Source organism: Diadema antillarum, unplaced genomic scaffold (assembly GCF_040938485.1).
Source record: "Diadema antillarum isolate AM-2024a unplaced genomic scaffold, OU_Dant_1.0 seq00000769_RagTag, whole genome shotgun sequence".
Taxonomy (NCBI): Eukaryota; Metazoa; Echinodermata; class Echinoidea; order Diadematoida; family Diadematidae; genus Diadema; species Diadema antillarum.
The window spans coordinates 621,482-640,994 of record NW_027271659.1 but is presented as its reverse complement, the minus strand read 5'-3'; the positions used below and the strand labels follow the sequence as shown (position 1 = coordinate 640,994).

Sequence of the window (19,513 nt, the reverse complement as noted above, 5' to 3'; positions counted from 1 at the left end):
CTGCAGAGTGGATTTGGCGCTATATAAATCATATCAATTATTATCATTATTATTTACAGTCCTTGCAAATGAATGAACATGCACAATGATGTTTTCTTTCAGCATGGGATCTTAATACCCTGTGCGTGTAGAGAGCTTCAGCTTCTCTGCCAGTGGCTATGTACATGGGAATCTTTGTCATTGTATGACTGTAATAGTAGTATGCACCTTTTGTAATATGGCATGTATTTTGGCATTTTTGCACTCACAGCTGAGCCAATGTATCATCTATTTTCCACTAAATATTTCAGTATCTCTGTTCTGCCATGTATTTCAGTATCACAATTCCTATTCTATCCAGGGACTAAAATAGACCACCACTGATATAACTGGTCCATCATATTCATAAAAGATAAAATGCTTCAGCATTGAAAATAGATTTTTTTTTTGAATAATCATCTACAAAAGCAGCAGCTGATTTAATAAATACAGGAATCACTTTTACTGGGTTTCATCTTGACAAGGGGAATTAAATCAGAGGATTATGATGATCACGAATTCCCATTTTCGGCGTCTATACTCTTCAAGACATCTTTGAGATCACTGACGACCCTGTCGATGTCAGCAAAGGTCGTTCCTCGACCGACGCTGAGTCTCAGAGCATTGGTTGCAATGTCATACGGAACACCAATGGCAAGCAAGATGTGTGATGGCCTAGGAAGAGAGAGAATAGAAAAAGTAAAGATTACAAGACATCTTTCTTGGTCGTATAATACAGTGTGTGCAAATCTATCATAGAAAACCATTCATCACATGTTTAACTACTGCTATCCTAATAATTAATGATACTGTGTTGTTTTCCCAAAAGATAAAACATAAAACTACTGCTATCCTAATAATTGATGATACTGTGTTGTTTTCCCAAAAGATAAAACAAAAGAAAAAACAAAATCGCAATGACACCCCCCCCCCCAAAAAAAAAAGAGAGAAAATAACAATGATAAAAAGACACATCACACTAATATTTCACAAGAGACATACACATGTATTACTTTCATTCCAAATAAACCTGAATCATAATTTCATAAGAGACTGTTGAATAATGGACTTGCATCACATCACGTGCAGAGAGTGTAAACACATTTCTTTTGTGCATGGCTTGTTGATGTTTTGTGACATACAAGTATGTGTGTATGAACATGTTGACAAACACAAATCTTTTCGGTGAACAGGAATACTGTATGGTTCCTCAATCCTCAATAATACAATGAATATATATTGAAAGGGTCATTTGTGCAATTAGAAATAGCCACGCTTCATATATATGGCGGCCATTTTCAATATCATACCAACCAATGGGAGAGACAACAGCAGCTATAGTGTTAATAGTGAATCACAGTCTTGCACATTATTACATACCAAAACATAATTGTAACCAATGTTCAAGTAAAGGTCCATATTAAAGCAATCCCCCCCCCCCCCCTCCCTTCCCCTAAGCTCCATCTTTCAACTGGGCTTTGGCAGAATAAAAATCCCCTTTCTGTCAGGTATCAATTTCACACCTCTCTTTAACACTGAAATACATCACATCAGTCACTAACCTGTCACCACTGTGTGAGTGACAAGCTGCTCCTACACTGGCTTGGAGACTGGTTGCCATGGAGAGAAGTTTTCTTCCTGCACTCGGACAAAAGAAGAAAAAAAACAAGAGACCCGCGGGTCTAGCGCTCACCTGAGTATCGCAAGTTCACCTTTCACGCAGTCACTAATCTAAATTATTTACAGCTCCACCAAAATTTGACCAGGCATTCTCAAGTAGAAGATGAAAATGTACAATAAAGGCCCAATTTTTTTAAGATTCCTTAATTTGGGGGGATTGGGGCCCCCTGGGGCCCTCTGGGTGGGGCATGGTGCCCATTTTGATAAATTGAGATCCTGACCCCCTAGGGATGCTACGTGCCAAGTTTGACAAAAATCCATCATGAGGTTTTCAGGAAGAAGATGAAAATGTACAATTCAGGCCCCCATTTGGACCCTTCCAACCACCCCCCCCCCCCCCCCCACCCAAGAGGGGCACCCCTGGATCTCCTATGAACAAACTTGAAACTACAGTCATTAATGTACTCACTCATAGTATTATCTCAGCTCTATAACTTCTGATTCTAGAGAAGATTTATAAAGATTCCTTCATTTGGGGGGTTTGGGACCCCTGGGGGCCCCCTGGGTGGGGCATGGTGCCCATTTTAACAAATTGAGATCCTAACCCCCTAGGGATGCTACCTGCCAAGTTTGGTGAAAATGGGTCATGGGGTTCTCAAGACGACGATAAAAATGTACAATTTAGGCCCCATTAGGACCCCTCCTCACCCCCTCCCCTGGGTCCCAAGGGGGGCACCCCTGATTCTGCCATGAACAAACTTGAAACTACAGTCATAAATGTACTAACTCATAGTATTAACTAAGCACTATCACTTCTGGTTCTAGAGAAGAAGATTTTTGCAGAATCCTTAATTTTGGGGGGCTTGGGCCCCCTGAGGGCCCCCTGGGTGGGGCATGGTGCCCATTTTAACAAATTGAGTTCCTAACCCCCTAGGGATGCTACCTGCCAAGTTTGGTGAAAATGGGTCATGGGGTTCTCAAGAAGAAGATGAAAATGTACAAGTTAGGCCCCATTAGAACCCTTCCCCACCCCCCTCCCCTGGGTCCCAAGGGGGGCACCCCTGATTCTGCCATGAACAAACTTGAAACTACAGTCATCAATGTACTAACTCATAGTATTAACTTAGCTCTATCACTTCTGGTTCTAGAGAAGAAGATTTTTACAGATTCCTTAATTTTGGGGGGTTTGGGCCCCCCTGGGGGCCCCCTGGGCGGGGCATGGTGCCCATTTTAACAAATTGAGTTCCTAACCCCCTAGGGATGCTACCTGCCAAGTTTGATGAAAATCGGTCTTGGGGTTTTCAAGAAGAAGATGAAAATGTAAAAAGTTTACGCACGACGCACGACGGACGACGGACGACGGACGACGGACGACGGACGACGGACGACGGACGACGGACGACGGACGACGCACGACGCACGACGGACGCCGGACGAAGGGCGATCGCAATAGCTCACTTGAGCCTTTGGCTCAGGTGAGCTAAAAAGACTCAGCCATAATCATCACATCATGTCAGAAAAATGCATTAGAAATTCTTGCAGATTAGCATAGAGCTGGACGTAGTCTAGATTGTGAGAGAAGTAGCAGCTTTGTGCTTATCCAACGAGGACATGAAACAACTTTGAGAAGTTTGGATTTGTCTTCACTCTTGTGACCTAAACAAAACCTCAGTGATCTTTAACAATGTAAACTGTTACATACCTGGGTCTAATGATTTATGGGACACTATGGATTGTCAACAGTGACTCTAGGCCATTAACAATAACACTGCCACATTTTGTTTGAAAATGAATTCTCCTAAAAACAGGAGTCAAGATGTTTTTGTGACTACACATACAAAACTATGGCATTATTGTAACACTAGAAACATTCGTGGCATGAATCTTTCCCGAATGGAAACCGTCGTTCTTTTTCAGAGCACGAAACTTTCGCAAAATGTACCTTGCATTTAATACATTGTGTACACCAAGAACTCTGCTGTGCATTTTACTTTCGTGAATCTTGGCTCCTTGCAAAATTCGCACAGGTTTCATGCACACGAACATTTCTGGTTTTACAGTATATGACAGTACACTTCGACCACACAAAAGAACTACACCAATTTGATATTTGACATATTATGCTTTCAAGAAAGCATTACCTTGGCAATTTTTGCCCATGAAAGACACGTTACAGGTGTTTGGAATTCGCTGGCTGCCTTCAAACTTCCCATTGATGTGAATCGTATCACCAAAGGCAGACTACTGGGGACAGAAAATAAGACACAATTTTTTGTTTGTTATGTACATGATATTGCTCATGTCTTGGTAAATATCATGAACATTTTTTACAAAGAATACTACAACTTCATAATGATAAATAATCGCCAAAAATCTGCTGACAAAAAGGGTCAAAATATCATCAATGGCTGAAAATCCTTACCGTGCACCTTCCTTTTTAAACAGCACAACAGAACTTGAATGTTTTACATAGAGACAAGAGAAGCTCTATACACATTAGATGTGAAATAAAATAATCATTCAACTTCTACCTTTACACAGGAACATAAGCATGTACACGTATGCATACCAACATCTTTTGAATTCAAATTGTGAATCTAAATACAAATCTAATTGACAAACCAATGAATCCCACAAGAACATGGATGCAGCATTAAATAACCTGCTGCCAGTTTTAGTTACCATGATATCCCAGGACTTGTTATCCTAGAGGAGCCTGATTTCCTTTCCACTTGAGGGCTACAAAACCAACCTTCTAATTGTGCAACATACTCTGATTTGTTTGTTGTTTTTTTCAAGGTCATGTATTCTCTTGAAATATATGTATATTAATACTCCTATACGTACTATGTATGTGAATGATATTACCATTCATTGAATGTGATATGAAATTGATCACTGGATAAAAACTTGTCATAGACTAGTACAGTGCTCAAAGTGTAAATTATTCTCACCAAGAGTGATTTCTCAAGATAGTCTCGTACTGCTCTCATTCCAGACTCATATTTGCCAATATTTTCTGTGACAAGCTCTGCCGCCTGTGAGAAAAAGAAGCAGAAATTCCACATAAGATTCTGAGCTTGCTTGGAACACTGGTCTTTGCAAGTGACTATGATAACCAATAAAGCATTATAATGATACTAATATCAGGAAGCTCCATGACCTTTGTGATGTCCGCCACACTAAGAATGGGGTACAAAGGGCTATTGTGGACATTTTAGAAATATCAAAATTTTTCAAAGACTAGATATATATATACACACACAGGGCGGTGAGTTGGCTCAGTTGGTAGCACGTCTGCCTCACGATCCAAAGGACCCGGGTTCAATTCATACGTTTATCTGAGCAATGTTGTGTATAATCATTCTGTCGCCTCTAGTAAGAGGCAAAACACTCTATCCATTGGACAGGACATACAATGGAGGTTCAATGTGTGAGAGAGTGACAACTCATGCACATTAAAGATCCTGCTTCACTTATTCATCGCACAGAGCAGGGCGTTTCACCCGGTGAAGTGGCCCCGCCTCACATCCAACTGGACCCCATGGAAGACCAGCTATTGCAGCTGAATATGGGCCATCCAGCCATCTTCTCTGATGGAAATGAAACAATAACAACAACAGTACTTTCCCCTGTACAGACTCTACAGATTAATATCTCATATCGACAGTAAACTTGCCTGCATCAAGATTGGGGCATGAATTCTATGTGTGATGTACTTACTGGCAATGGGAAATAGAGCAAAATAGCTCAGATGCTTGAATGAATTATATAAGACATAAACTGACAATTTTCTTTGCCATGACTCAACTATACTGTATCTGAGGTTTGATCGTAAGAGTAATTTTTATATTTTTGTTTTTTGTCATAAGACTACATGCTACAATTACTTCCTATTACACACTGTATAATTACTGTCTGTATAAATAGCACAACCTCAGATACAAACAAGCACACTTTATTTATCTTTGTCTAGTCTAAGTAATATAATATTTGTATTGTGGTATGCAACTGCAGTAGAGTCATGCCAAACAGTTCTGGTGTACTTTCTTTTCTGTGATGTAGTCAAGCTTTCTCACAATCAAATGCAAATATTCTAATAGTAAGCAAATAATCAATGTTGGTGAAGGTGATGGGACAAACTATCACTTCCGAGGCGATCTGGATGTAGCTATCTTTCCGAAGCGCAGCTGAGGAAAGATAGCGTACACATTCAGATCGCTGAGGAAGTGATAGTTTGTCTCATTGCCTGAAACTAAAAGTTGATTATTTGCTTTATATTCCACATCAAGGGTCCTAGAAATTCCCATTTTATTCCACATCTGAAACAGTTTTAGCTGTCTTTAGGTATCCTTAGGGCCTAGGCTACGTGTGCGCATAGATGACAAAACAATGAATTTGCTACGCACACCGCTCGGCACTGAAGTGAAAGTGCGTTGCACTGTGTACTATCAAGTGACCTAGTTAAATGATAGTCCACAGTGCAACGAACTTTTATTTCGCGCGTACTCATCTCGCGTTAAGACTGCATGGACTGCCAGAGATCAGCAAAACAAACAGCTGCCTTTATAGATGACAAAACAATGAATTTGCTGCGCGCATCGCGCGACACTGAAGGGAAAGTGCGTTGCACTGTGTACTATCAAGTGACCTAGTTCTTCTCAGGTGATGTGATGGGCAAAACTATGCTCTATCACGTGATCAGCTCTTGATCAATCCTATAGCAAGATTCTCAGTATGTGGAATATAATGATGTATATCAGTCTATCCACAACTATGTCAAGTATCAAAGATATGATGTCATATACATGAATATTTTCATGCCATACAGGGCAAAATTGAGTCCAGTGGGCCTGAAGCCTTGAAGAAACATCAAAGGTGTCCACTTTATCGCAGCTTCTTACCTTTCCTAAGCCTGCAATCATTCCAGTATTCTCTGTCCTGCAATTGATAAAAAAATGTATGATAGAGGAAAATAAAGAGAAGATATACCGGGTATACAATCAATGAACTCCTATCATATCATTATATTAAATCAATACCACCACAGAGGACCTTGGAGCTAGCTGGTAGCAAGATAAAACCAAATATCAAATGGGTTAGTCAAATACCGGTTAGTGATTGGCTAAACACAGTCACATGATGGAGGCACATTCCTTATGTTCGCCCATGGGCGAACATTCTTGTATAATGTTCTCCCATGGGAAAACATTTTCACGTAACAAATGACAGAAGGCCTTGGACCGCGCGTGCACAGTGAATTTGGCTCTGCGCGAGCGAGCGATCGAGTGCGTTGTGCTGGTGGTTGACGTTGACGTATTTGATCTGACGTATTTGACTAACCCATTATAATATAACAGATGATGACTTTTGTTGTCGGGAACATGTACCAAATGTTCCCTCCCCCTTCAGTCATCATCTATATAATGTAGACCAATCTAAAGATAGGCACATAGGAATATGTATCTCCACAGCATTAAGCCTAACACATAAATATGGCTACAAATTGGCAAAAAAAGAATTGGCAAAAAAAAAAAAAACACCCTGACAAACGTTTCTATGTCTTCCATATCTTTAGAAAAAAAGAAAAAAACTTTATAACAAATTTGTTTGTACTACAAACAGCAGAGAATACAGTATTGTTGAAAAAGTTACTCTAGCAGATAGTTAACCAATTAAATTTACTCAGGCCTTGGCAGCTTTGTGGTACCCCTTGCCACCATTCATTCTTAACAAAAGCAGTGATAAACCTTTTTGCTTGGACAGTCAATTTGCTCTTCTTGGTCTTCCACTTCCTGTCTGAGAGATGAGGAAATTCCTTCTTAGCCCACATGACGGTAACTAATCTCTTACTTTTGTTTGATATCTCAGTATGCAACTTATCTGATGAATTGTTCTGTAACGTTAAAACCATGGTGCCTCTGAGTCTTCTAAATCTATGGTCAGTACGTGGCAGATCAAGGGGGAAGGGGTGCACAGGGCGCGTGCCCCCCCTTATCTATTTTTTGTTAAAACAAAAGAAATAAAAAGAAAAAATTAAAGAAACCTGGAAGTGGCACCAGAATTTTTTTTTTTGTGCTTCCCCCCCCCCCCCCCCCCCCACCTTAGAATTCCTGGCACTGCCCCTGATGGTGGTACATGTGGGTCTTTGCTTGCCACTCACCCGGGCCTAAGATTTCTCTCCTGACCCCCTCCAAAGAGCATGGGGTAGATGGGTGGGTCTGCTCCACCCCCTTTCACATACAGGGCTCCAATCCTCGGACCATAGAACTGAAATAACACAAATGAAAGCATCCAATAAAATTGTAACTGCTGACCATTTCAAAGATAACCAACCTATACACATATCTGAAATGTACATTTTTCCACTCACTGCATTTATTTTTCTCAACTTTTGATGGTAAGAAGGGAACAAAGGTGTTATATAAAGCAATATGCAAAAATCTAAATACTTATGCCATATGATTATGCATACCCTTCCCTGAAAATCTTGTTTATTGGTGGACTTTTATGGACATTTAATAAACAGATTTCATTAAGTAGCTACAACATGGATTAAAGTTCTCAACACATCAAGAAATCAAACAAAGAAAATAACTCATTAATTCATTAGTGGCAGGTTAATTATCATAAACTGCATTAATTGATACTAAACACTGTGACCACCATCAAAGTCACGAATGATGATAAAAAATTGATATAGATTCAACGAATGAAATAAAAACGACAAATGACTACAATATCAATACTAATGATCGACATAAAAGTGATCATCATCACCATCATTGCGATAACAGCTACAAGTGTACAGCAGCATGTATCATTAAATGATGATAGAATAATAAGTGACCCTCTAGATGCATACCTTGTGACCAACAATTGTCAGGTAGTCTACATTCAGATCGGAAACATTGACTTCAATCTTGCCGATTGTCTGGGCAGCATCTGTGTGCAAGAGAATCTTCCGCCCTCTGTGGCTTTTCTGCTCTTCTCTCACACGCTCAAATATCTCCGTCACTGGCTGGAAAAAACCAAAACAAAACAAAGGAATATCAGAATAAAAATGGTCTTGTTGATCGACCTATTTGACATCCCTGTGTTCATACAGTCCTACTCATCAACACAGAATTATGCACATGTTGGTTTCCCACAGTGTTTCAGCGCATGCCTCATTTTGATTATACAGTGCACTCCCGTTCTAACGAAATGCTCGGGAACGGCAGTTTTCTTTCGTTATAACGAAATTTCGTTATAACCGAACAAATACAATAAAAACGAAAAAAGGAAACCACGCATATATACTTCATATACTGTTTGTTGAATACTCATCATACACAAGAAAGCTATGTGAAATGGGATGTTACCTTTTTGATTTCATTGAATATTTCATTTAAAAGAGAGCATAATTATAAAGTTGTTTGTATTGTCACACATGTATAGAAAATGACGGTTAAGGATTTGGTTACGATTCGCTATGCAAAAATGTTAGTTTCTTACAAAAGTTCGTTACTCCGAAGGTTCCTTATTGCAAAGTTTCGCCATTCCCGGGATTCCGAAGGTTTGTTCATTTGAAGCTTCGCTCTTCCGAAGATTCGTTATTCCGAAAGTTCATAATTTAGATATTATTATTGTTCGTTTTCCGAAGGTTCGTTGATCGGAAAATGAAATGAGGTTCGTCATTCCGAAGGTTTGTAAATCATAAAATGAGAAAGGTTCACTATTCCCAAGGTTCGTTGTTCCAAAGGTTTTTAATTTGAAAATGAAATAAGGTTCGTTATTCCGAAAAAGGTCTGTTAATCACAAAACTGAGAAAGGTCAATTATTTCGAAGGTTCGGTTACATCTTAAAGACGATTATAAGGTTTGCAATTCCTAAGTTTTGTTAGTGGAGTCATCTTTTTCACTGTTGGATTAACGAAACTATCTTTTTAACATTCTGATTAACGAACGTTTGGAATTCATATCATTTTCGGTTTAACGAACCTTTGGAATAATGCCAAAATGTTCGTTATAGCAAACCATATTTCATTTCCGAACTAACGGACATTTAGGTGTATCAGAATCTGTGTGTTTTTGTAATAAGAACCTTCGGAACAATAACACGAACCTTATTCAATTTCAGATTATTGTATTACAATAACGCAAGTTCCCTCGAAAAACTGTGCGTGACACACGGAGCGAACACACAGTAATTGAAGCGTTCGCCCATGATGCAGAGACGCTAAAAATGCTTGTTCCGCTACGTATTTAAGAAAGCGGTCCGCATTTCGTTATAACGGAGCACATTTCTTTTGTTTTTCTTTATTGATGGTGCTCGGAAACGACTTCGTTATAATGGAAATTTCGTTATTACCGTGTTCGTTATAAGCAAATTTTTTACCATAGACTTTAATGGCAATAATTTTGGGACCAGAAGTTTTATTTCGTTATAACGAAATTTCGTTATAACGAAATAAAACTTCTGGTCCCAAAATTATTGCCATTAAAGTCTATGGTAAAAAATTTGCTTATAACGAACAGGGTAATAACGAAATTTCCATTATAACGAAGTCGTTTCCGAGCACCATCAATAAAGAAAAACAAAAGAAATGTGCTCCGTTATAACGAAATGCGGACCGCTTTCGTAAATACGTAGCGGAACAAGCATTTTTAGCGTCTCTGCATCATGGGCGAACGCTTCAATTACTGTGTGTTCGCTCCGTGTGTCACGCACAGTTTTTCGAGGGAACTTGCGTTATTGTAATACAATAATCTGAAATTGAATAAGGTTCGTGTTATTGTTCCGAAGCTTCTTATTACAAAAACACACAGATTCTGATACACCTAAATGTCCGTTAGTTCGGAAATGAAATATGGTTTGCTATAACGAACATTTCGTTGTAACGGGAGTGCACTGTATCCCATTTTATACTGCATATTATATGAATTCAGTGTTGTATACACTTTCCCCGCATTTCAATTTCCTGAGGAGGGGTTCTGTGATATGTTGCCAGTTGTGGTTCTCTTGTGCAGACACTAATTGAGTCCCACATATCCATATCCATATTAGGAGGCTATAGCTGATAGCCAGCTCTCTCATTAACCCATTGAGGACGGTTTGATTTTGCTACAACACGCATTTCCCACAGACACCTGCCCGAGTATGCTCGGGACTCGTTCTGAACGGTTTAAGAAATTGTGAACATTTTCTTAAATGATCAATGATCCTTACCAATCTGGGAAGTGTAGGAAGTTATGTAAGCAATGTTTTCATATCCAACCATAAACAGCTTCTCCTGATATGCTCTCATTATGACAACTAAGTGTTTGTCACAAATTACTGTCAATACTTGGTTGATTCTCTTCGCTATTATACTTTTCATCTCTTGGTTTTAAGATTTCTCCTTCCTACTGTAAGACAGTTAAAAATTCTCAAGCTACTTAACATACCTGTATCACTCCAATCTCATTGTTGGCATGCATGATGGTGATGAGACAAGTGGCTGGTCTGATGGCATCCATGACTGCCTCCACCTCTACTCTACCGGTCTTGGTGGACGCCTGCACAAAGGTGACATCAGCTGGTGGAAAAAAAGAAAGAGACATTAAAACAAACTAATCTCAATTCCTTCACTTAATCATCTTCTTCATCTACTTTCCTTTGCAATCACATTGGAGTGCCTTAGAACTGACAATGAAAATATATGTGAAAGGCAGATGGTGATAGACAAGTATACAATGATACATTGCAATTTATCCTTCAATGTGATTTGTTAGTTAAATGTTATGATGGTGGAAAATAATGATTTATCATCAGAAATGTCAGGACAAATGAGTAGACAGTACAGTGCAGCATTGATAACATAAATTGATTATCATATTACACATGTCTCTGACAATCAAGGTATTGGTGAAGAAACAGCAAAATACATTTTACTTCTTCAGTGCAATCAAATTCAGCTTAATTCTTATTCTGTACATATTTATCTATCTATCTATCTAACTATCTATCTATCTATCTATCTATCTACAATTGTATCTATCTATCTATCTATCTATCTTTCTCTCAATCTATTGATCTATCTATATATCTATCTATCTATCTATCTATCTATCTATCTATCGATCAATAAGTACATAATATTGAAAGTCTTTGCTATTAAACCTGAAGTAAGACAGACAGGGGTGTGGAAGATAGGGGTATTCCTGAAGAGATAGATAAAAGCTACATGAAAAACTAAAAAAAACACATTAACCCGTTGAGGACAAGTCTCCTGTATACTCAGGCAAGGGTCTATGGGAAATACGTGTTGTAGCAAATTCAGTCCATCCTCAACTGGTTAAATCATTTCAATATCTATAGGATATACAAGATAAATCCATCTAATTGCAAGCTATCAAGTCAGACTTTACTCACCAATTCCTTCTTTGATGAGATGTTCCAGTGGAAGCTTGATAGAATCATGCTCCAGGTTGGTTGTGATGATGTGGGGCTTGTGAGGGCGCCCTGCATCTCCATTGGCATTTCCGTCGCCATGGTGACAGGTCTTGAAATGTGTGATAGCTGTGTGTATTACAAGATTGTTTGCCTGAAGTGGAAAAAACACACAAAAACGCATGCAAACAAAACAATATAAAACCATAACGACTGTTTCTCTTTGAAGAAATTATACTGTGCTACACTTTATACTCAATAAAAGTAATAGAGAGTTTGTGATTAAACCCAGAGTGATCATACTGTATCATGAAGATTATTTGGTTGTGGGGGCCAAGATCTATATCATTACCTCATCTAATTTGCATATGGTTAGTGTGGTTGCGACTTTATTATCTTGTGAAAGCAAGTGATACTTTAACATTCTTTTTCCTTCTCATTCTTTACTAACTTTAGTAATAATCTCAATTTGCCACATGTATCGCAACCCCCCCCCCCCCAAAAAAAAAGAGGAATTAAACATGGTTCACATCAGTAAAAGGATGACTTACATAACACTGAAATGGATTACAACGTTATGACGTGATTGAAAAGTATGTGCTGTACTCTTTCATACCCGCCGTAAAACTGTCACAACTTTACCAACCACAGGAGCCAAACTAACATAATTTCAATGGAGGGAATCAATCTTACTGATATATCAAAAAAAGAGAACATTTTCATATTTCATATTGTTTCATTCAATCCACTTCGATATCAACTCAAACAAAGAGTGGACTTTCACTTTAACCCTTTCTTTTTCAAGGACTTTGGACAGTGTGTACAGCCATATTAGTCTGGGTGCCAAAGGCTGAACCTTGTTTTACCGTCCACCCAATGTTTTTTGATGGTTTTACCCTATTTTGGGGGTGCTGAATCCGAATCTGCATGATGCAACTCTTGCATCCTTGAGGGTTTTGAGATATTCAAGGTGGCCGTCAAAATGGCCGCCCAAACCAGAAATTCCCATGTATTTCCTTCTAAATGGTGAGAAATTGAAAACAATTGATGGTTCTAAGCTATTTCGAGGGTGCTGAATCCGAATCTAGCTGATGCGACTCTTGCATCCTTGAGGATTTTGAGATATTCAAGATGGCCGCCAAAATAGCCGCCAAAACCCGGAAATTCCCATGTATTTCCTTCTAAATGATGAGAAGTTCAAAACAATTGATGGTTCTAAGCTATTTCGAGGGTGCTGAATCCGAATCTGGCTGATGCGACTCTTGCATCCTTGAGGATTTTGAGATATTCAAGATGGCCGCCAAAATGGCCGCCAAAACAGGAAATTCCTAGATATTTCCTTCTTAATAGTGAGTAATTAAAAACAATAGATAGTTCGAAGCTATTTCGACGGTGGTGAATCCGAATCAGGATGATGCAACTCTTGCATCATTAAGGGTTCTGAGATATTCAAGATGGCCGCCAAAATGGCCACCAAAACCGGAAATTCCCCTGTATTTCCTTCTAAATGGTGAGAAATTGAAAAGCTGTTGATGGCCCCTTTACCCTAGTTCGAGAGTGCTGGATCAGAATCTTGATAAAACTCTTGTATCCTTAAGGGTTTTGAGATAATAAAGATGGCCACCAAAATGGCCGCCTAAAATGTAAACTCACATGTAGACCCCTTTTTCCTTCTAAATGGTGTAAAATTGAAAACAAATTGATGGTCTTACCCTATTTTGAGTTTGCTGAATTTGAAGCTGCAGGATACAGCTCTTGCATCCTTGATGGTTTTGAGATGATAAAGATGGCCGCCAAAATGGCCCCCAAATGGCTTTCAAAAACGGAAATTCCCATGTAGGCCCCCTAATTCGTTCTAAATGGTGTAAAATTGAAAACAATTGATGGTTTTACCCTATTTTGAATGTGCTGAATCCGAACTTGGTGGATGCAACTCTTGTGTTTTGGGGGTTCTGAGAATTCCAAGATGACCGCCAAAATAACTGTCAATATTGACATTTTTGAGACCCTATTCAGCACCCTCAACATTTTGTTGTTGCCATTTTTGCATTCCCTAGGGTTTTCAGATGTCCAAGATGACCGCCAAAGTAATTGGCAGAAATTGAAATTCCAATGTTAATATTATTTTTTTTTTCTAAATGGTGAAAATCTGAAAATAAATTGATGATCTCACCCCATTTCGAGGGTGCTGAAGGTTTTGAGATATTTACAAATGTCCTGTATAAACGGAAATTCCTTGATATTTTCTTATAGATTGTGAAATATTGTGCTATAACGTGAAGCGAGGGATTAAAAGCAATAATCCGTATTCTTGAATTCAACTCGGTTGAGCAAGTTTGTCAAATCAGCCAACGATTAATGGCATCCAAAATGACTGTCACAATGGTATTGTAATATACTGAGATATTCCGATATGTCTCAAACGGAACTTTAACACGTAATGGAAAGAGTAATGATATTGACATCATACTGAAACGTACAAACACAAAGATAAGACTGAATTTGTTTTCATGCACAATTGTTATAAAGTAATCAGGGCTGCCAACTCTCACGCATTGAGCGTGAGACTCACGCATTTTGGTCCTTTCTCACTCTAAAACTTTATTTCATTTGCATGCATTTCTATTGATCTCACTCATATTGACTCCTAAATTATAGCATTGGCCTATGGGAGTCTCACTCTCAACTAGTTTCCAGTGTTGGCAGCCCTGGTAATGCCTGTGGTAGCCAATAAGGGCTCCGCAGACTGATGTGAAGTTAATCCTTATTGGCTATACGAGTAATATTAAGTTATGGCCTGCTGGTGTTTGGTGTTGAAATTTGTCTTGTATTCTTATTAGTCTCATTCACCGCGTACTCTTATGAAACTTGTGGCATATTCTGATTACGTCACTAGAAATGGTTGCATCCATGACCACTATAGTAGATATCAATATAAGGGTAATTTCAAAAGCACTCTGCGTGATTATGATATTCGTAAGTACTGGACTATCAACTATTACCTTACATTTTGTCGTTTGTTTGGTTTTTTTACTGCGCGTTACCTGTGATTTTTCCATCCCCTCGTGTGTATATGATATCGTCGCTTGGGCGACAAGACCCTGTATCTGAAATTTTAGTGAAAATGACTTTTTTGAATAAACAGTCAGATAATCACTTAATGATGTCCTGTCGAAACCTTAGCTGTCTTACCCCAAAAATGAAGCTACCATGGCATGTCAAAGGAAGGGTCCTCTCATTTGTTATAGTGCTTTGGCTGCCATGTTTGTTTGCTTCTTGTTTTTGTTTTTGTTTTTGTTTTTCTCTCCTGAACATGTGACATTTTGTAGATACGAGGTTTGTCACCCCATATATATACATATATATATATATATATGATATTATATCATATTGAAGAAAAATTTGAAGCGGAACAATAAAAATGTCCAACTCTTGTCTTCAACAATGTCATCAAGAACCACCAATATAAACCAATTAACCATTGTGAGTGTTCATGGATGAAACGATTAAAACTGTTCATGGATTAAAACAGGTAATGTTGGGAATCTCAGTAAACTTCTCTACATCACTATCACAATATGATGGAGATGGGTATGTCATGTCCACTGATTGTTAGTGTTCAAAACATATCCATGATATATGTAGATGAAACAGTGTAATCTTTCAAATATTCAACCGCATCTGTAGTCTTGCAGGATTCATTCCTGGCACAGCTGTATCTTACAAACTCCAAGATATCCGGTAAAGCTGGTTTCACTGTACAGCAAGTTCAAACTGGGATGTACAATATGCGTTCGTTTATCAGCAGAATATAGTTTGGTTTAGATTTTGCCATTGACGAAAACTTGAAATAGGGTAAAACCATCGATTGTTATCAATTTCTCACCATTCTGGCGAGTATTTTGGCGGCTATCTTGAATATCTCCAAACTCTCAATGATGTAAGGGTGGTATCGTCCAGATTCGCATTCAGCACAGTGATCGAAATAGGGTAGAATCATCAATAAAGTTGTTCTCAATTGCGAGACATTAAAATTGACATACGTTCAAATTTCTGGATTTGACGGCCATTTTGAAATCGGAATAGGATAGAACCATCAATTGTTCTCAATTTTGAACCATTGAGAATGAAATACGTAGGAATTTCCATTTTGGCGGCCATCTTGAATATCTCAAAATCCTCAAGGATGCAGGAGATGCAGATTCAGATTCAGCACCCTCCAAACAGGGTAAAACCATCAATTGTTTTCAATTTCTTGCCATTTAGAAGGAAATACATAGGAATTTCTGGTTTTAATTGGCGGTCATTTCGGCGGCCATCTTGAATATCTCAAAATCCTCAAGGATGCAACTATTGCATCACCCAGACTTGGATTCAGCCCCCTCAAAATAGGGTAAAACCATCAATTGTTCTCAATTTCTAACCATTTAGAAAGGAATACATAGGAATTTCTGGTTTGGGCAGCCATTTTGGCGGCCATCTTGAATATCTCAAAATCCTCAAGGATACAAAAGTTCCATCATCCAGATTTGGATTCAGAACCCTCGAAATAGAGTAAAATCATCAATTGTTTTCAATTTATCACCATTTAGAAGGAAATACATTGGAATTTCTGGTTTTAATTGGCGGTCATTTCGGCAGCCATTTTGGCGGCCATCTCGAATATCTCAAAATCCTCAAGGATGCAAGACTTGCATCATCCAGATTCGGATTCAGCACCCTCGAAATAGGGTAAAACCATCAATTGTTCTCAATTTCTCACCATTTAGAAGGAAATACATGGGAATTTCAGGTTTTGGCGGCCATTTTGGCGGCCATCTTGAATATCTCAAAACCCTCAAGGATGCAAGAGTTGCATCATCCAGATTCGGATTCAGCACCCTCGAAATAGGGCAAAACCATCAAAAAACATTGGGTGGACGGTAAAACAAGGTTAGGCCCAAAAAATGGCTTTGGCACCCAGACTATATAGCTTTTTCTTTGCCTATCGACACTAAAAGCACACAAAGGTTTAAGGACACAAAAAAATAGTTTTTTAGACCTGCACCTCCACCTGTAAGAAAACTCTCTTAGCATTACCTCTGTGCCTCCAGATGTGAAGATGATGTCACCGGGGGATGCCCCTATCATGCCTGCCACCTGTGCTCTGGCCTTGTTGATGACCTGCTTGGCAAGCTGACCTTTGAGGCAAAGAATAGACAACATTCATGCAATACTAAATTCTGGCCATATAATACAATGATTCATTAAGTAGCACAAGTCCTTTTTTTTCCCTACATTTCACAATGTAAGACCTGATGGCTATACATTATGACTGATGCCAATCAAATCTGGACAAATATTGAACACAGCATTTTTTTTTTTTTTGGGTCTCATTTATTTCTCATTGGATTGGGCACTGTTCTAGTCTTCTACTCTAGATTAACCCGTTGAGGACGAGTCCCGAGTATAGTCGGGCAGGGGTCTATGGGAAATATGTGTAGTAGCAAAATCAGCCCGTCCTCAATGGGTTAAGAATCATCCCAGTTTTGCTAAACGTTGTGTATAGTGCAGTGATTTATCAAGATAAATGATTGAAAAAACATGAGTCTTTACTGCCTGGCATTTGTCAGATCTGAATCAAAGTTGTGATAATCTGGCTCCTTGTTTTGTTGTTGTTTCACTGCTCCGCTTGCACAGATATTCTCCAGTCTCATTCAATTTCTCTCCTGTTTCCATGGGTCCCAATTACCTTGTGGATAAGAGCTGCTGGGGTTCCCCCAGGCTTCAGTCAGTGCATTGGTCACAGCTTCTACCACAGCAGGCTCCAAGGGCGTCGTGGCATTGTAATCCAGGTACACCCTGTTGAGACAATAATGTCCATTGCACAAGCTCTTCAGAATGAATATGCACAGCAAACAGTCGGTCTATAGTCTATAATCAAAGGAAAAGCTTGGATTGAAAAAAATTCACTTGTAAAGAAACAGTTGTACTGTGGTCTATGTTATGTAACATTCATAGTCATAGACACCATGCACCAACTGATGAAACAAATTTGTTGTTGTCTTTCAATTTACATTTAGTGTCATATCAGCAGGTGTCAAGTTGTCAACAAAAAGTGTAAGATCATGATTCGCATGAAGACGCCACATTCAACTTTATTAGGGTTCTATATCATAATTAATTTGGCATAGACGTAGGTCTAGTTAGTTTAGGTCCTACGTTCGAATGCTTTTAATTATAGTCATCCGATCGCTGTTGTGCATAAAATTGTTCTTATCTCGTTCCATGATCTCGGAGACCCAGCCCTGGATTTTACTTGCACAGTCACCATTTTATTGTACATACAACTTTTTCACTGTCACCTACTCTTCTTACACTGTCACCTACTGTCGCACACCCATCCCAGTTTTATGGACAAGCTGCCATCGCCCATCGGGATTATATCTTCAAGGTTCAAGCCTGGTTCAAGATGATGACATGACATGATTGATTGACTGTGGTTTTCTGTTTATGTTAATTATCAAAATATTAAATTCTGAGTTCTGACACTTACTTTGACTTCGTTGAATCACTAGCCATATCCGCGATGTAAAAGCGATGGACAACGTAAACGATAAGAGATCCCGCGAGACCGGCTGAGCTGATCAAGATGCCGCTGAACCCCCGAGTTTTATGAGAGCCACGAGAGCTGCGCTGCGTGCAACAATCAGTGGGGACTCGCGATCACCTGATAATATGTAGAGCTGTCACATGACCACAAATCCAGCAGAACTGTGTACCAGTGCCAGCCAGTCACATGATCGAGTAGGTGAGTATAAAATTGACGGGAATATTATCCTATTTGACAGCGCTGCAATAACTTATGGTCAAAGTTTTGTGCTGCTACATAAAAAAAGTCATAGCTTCACCAGCTGTGAAGATTTACCCATTAGTGAGAATTCAACATTCATGATTCACGGCATTTTACTCGATCTCGTTATCTCGAGTCAACTGCGACGCCGACGGTTCGGTAGATCGCACCAGCCCTTGTACAGCCCAGGCGTTTGCCGCGCCGTTGATCGTCGATCACGTACATAGCTGCGCTAATTTCATGAGTGCATACCGTCATTCCAGCAGGTTAGCACTATAATAGCAGTGCAGTGAAGTATAAAATGTCAGTACAGTAATACTATAGACCCTGAGTCCTGAGAGATGATGTGGGAATGAAAAAAGACAAATTAAATTCTAGGTGGCATTGGCATTGCTATAAATTGCACAGATGTCCACAAATTGAAATTAAGTGCATCTGATCTGTGTTTTACCTCCGCCAAGGGAGGAGGTTATGTTTTTGTTCCGTTAGTTTGTTGGGTTGGTTTTTTGGTTTGTTTGTTTGTTTGTTTGTTTGCCCGTGTGCAAAATAACTCAAAAAGTTTTGCACGGATTTAGATGAAACTCGCAGGAAAGGTTAAGATTACAATGACACAAGGAACAGATGATTGAA

General features: G+C 39.0%; 1 protein-coding gene across 1 annotated transcript; it reads right to left on the bottom strand.

Moving 5' to 3' along the window:
* Positions 1-530: 530 nt before the first annotated feature.
* LOC139738834 (selenocysteine lyase-like) lies at positions 531-18,696 on the bottom strand. The gene is made up of 12 exons (XM_071649469.1): positions 18,587-18,696; positions 17,783-17,892; positions 17,131-17,231; positions 12,034-12,205; positions 11,067-11,197; positions 8,504-8,659; positions 7,802-7,908; positions 6,543-6,579; positions 4,593-4,676; positions 3,780-3,879; positions 1,581-1,656; positions 531-693 (listed from the first exon to the last, which is right to left on the bottom strand). Exons 1-12 carry the CDS (start codon positions 18,610-18,612, stop codon positions 531-533), a joined length of 1,263 nt encoding a protein of 420 aa, XP_071505570.1. The 5' UTR covers positions 18,613-18,696.
* Between the last annotated feature and the right edge of the window lie 817 nt (positions 18,697-19,513).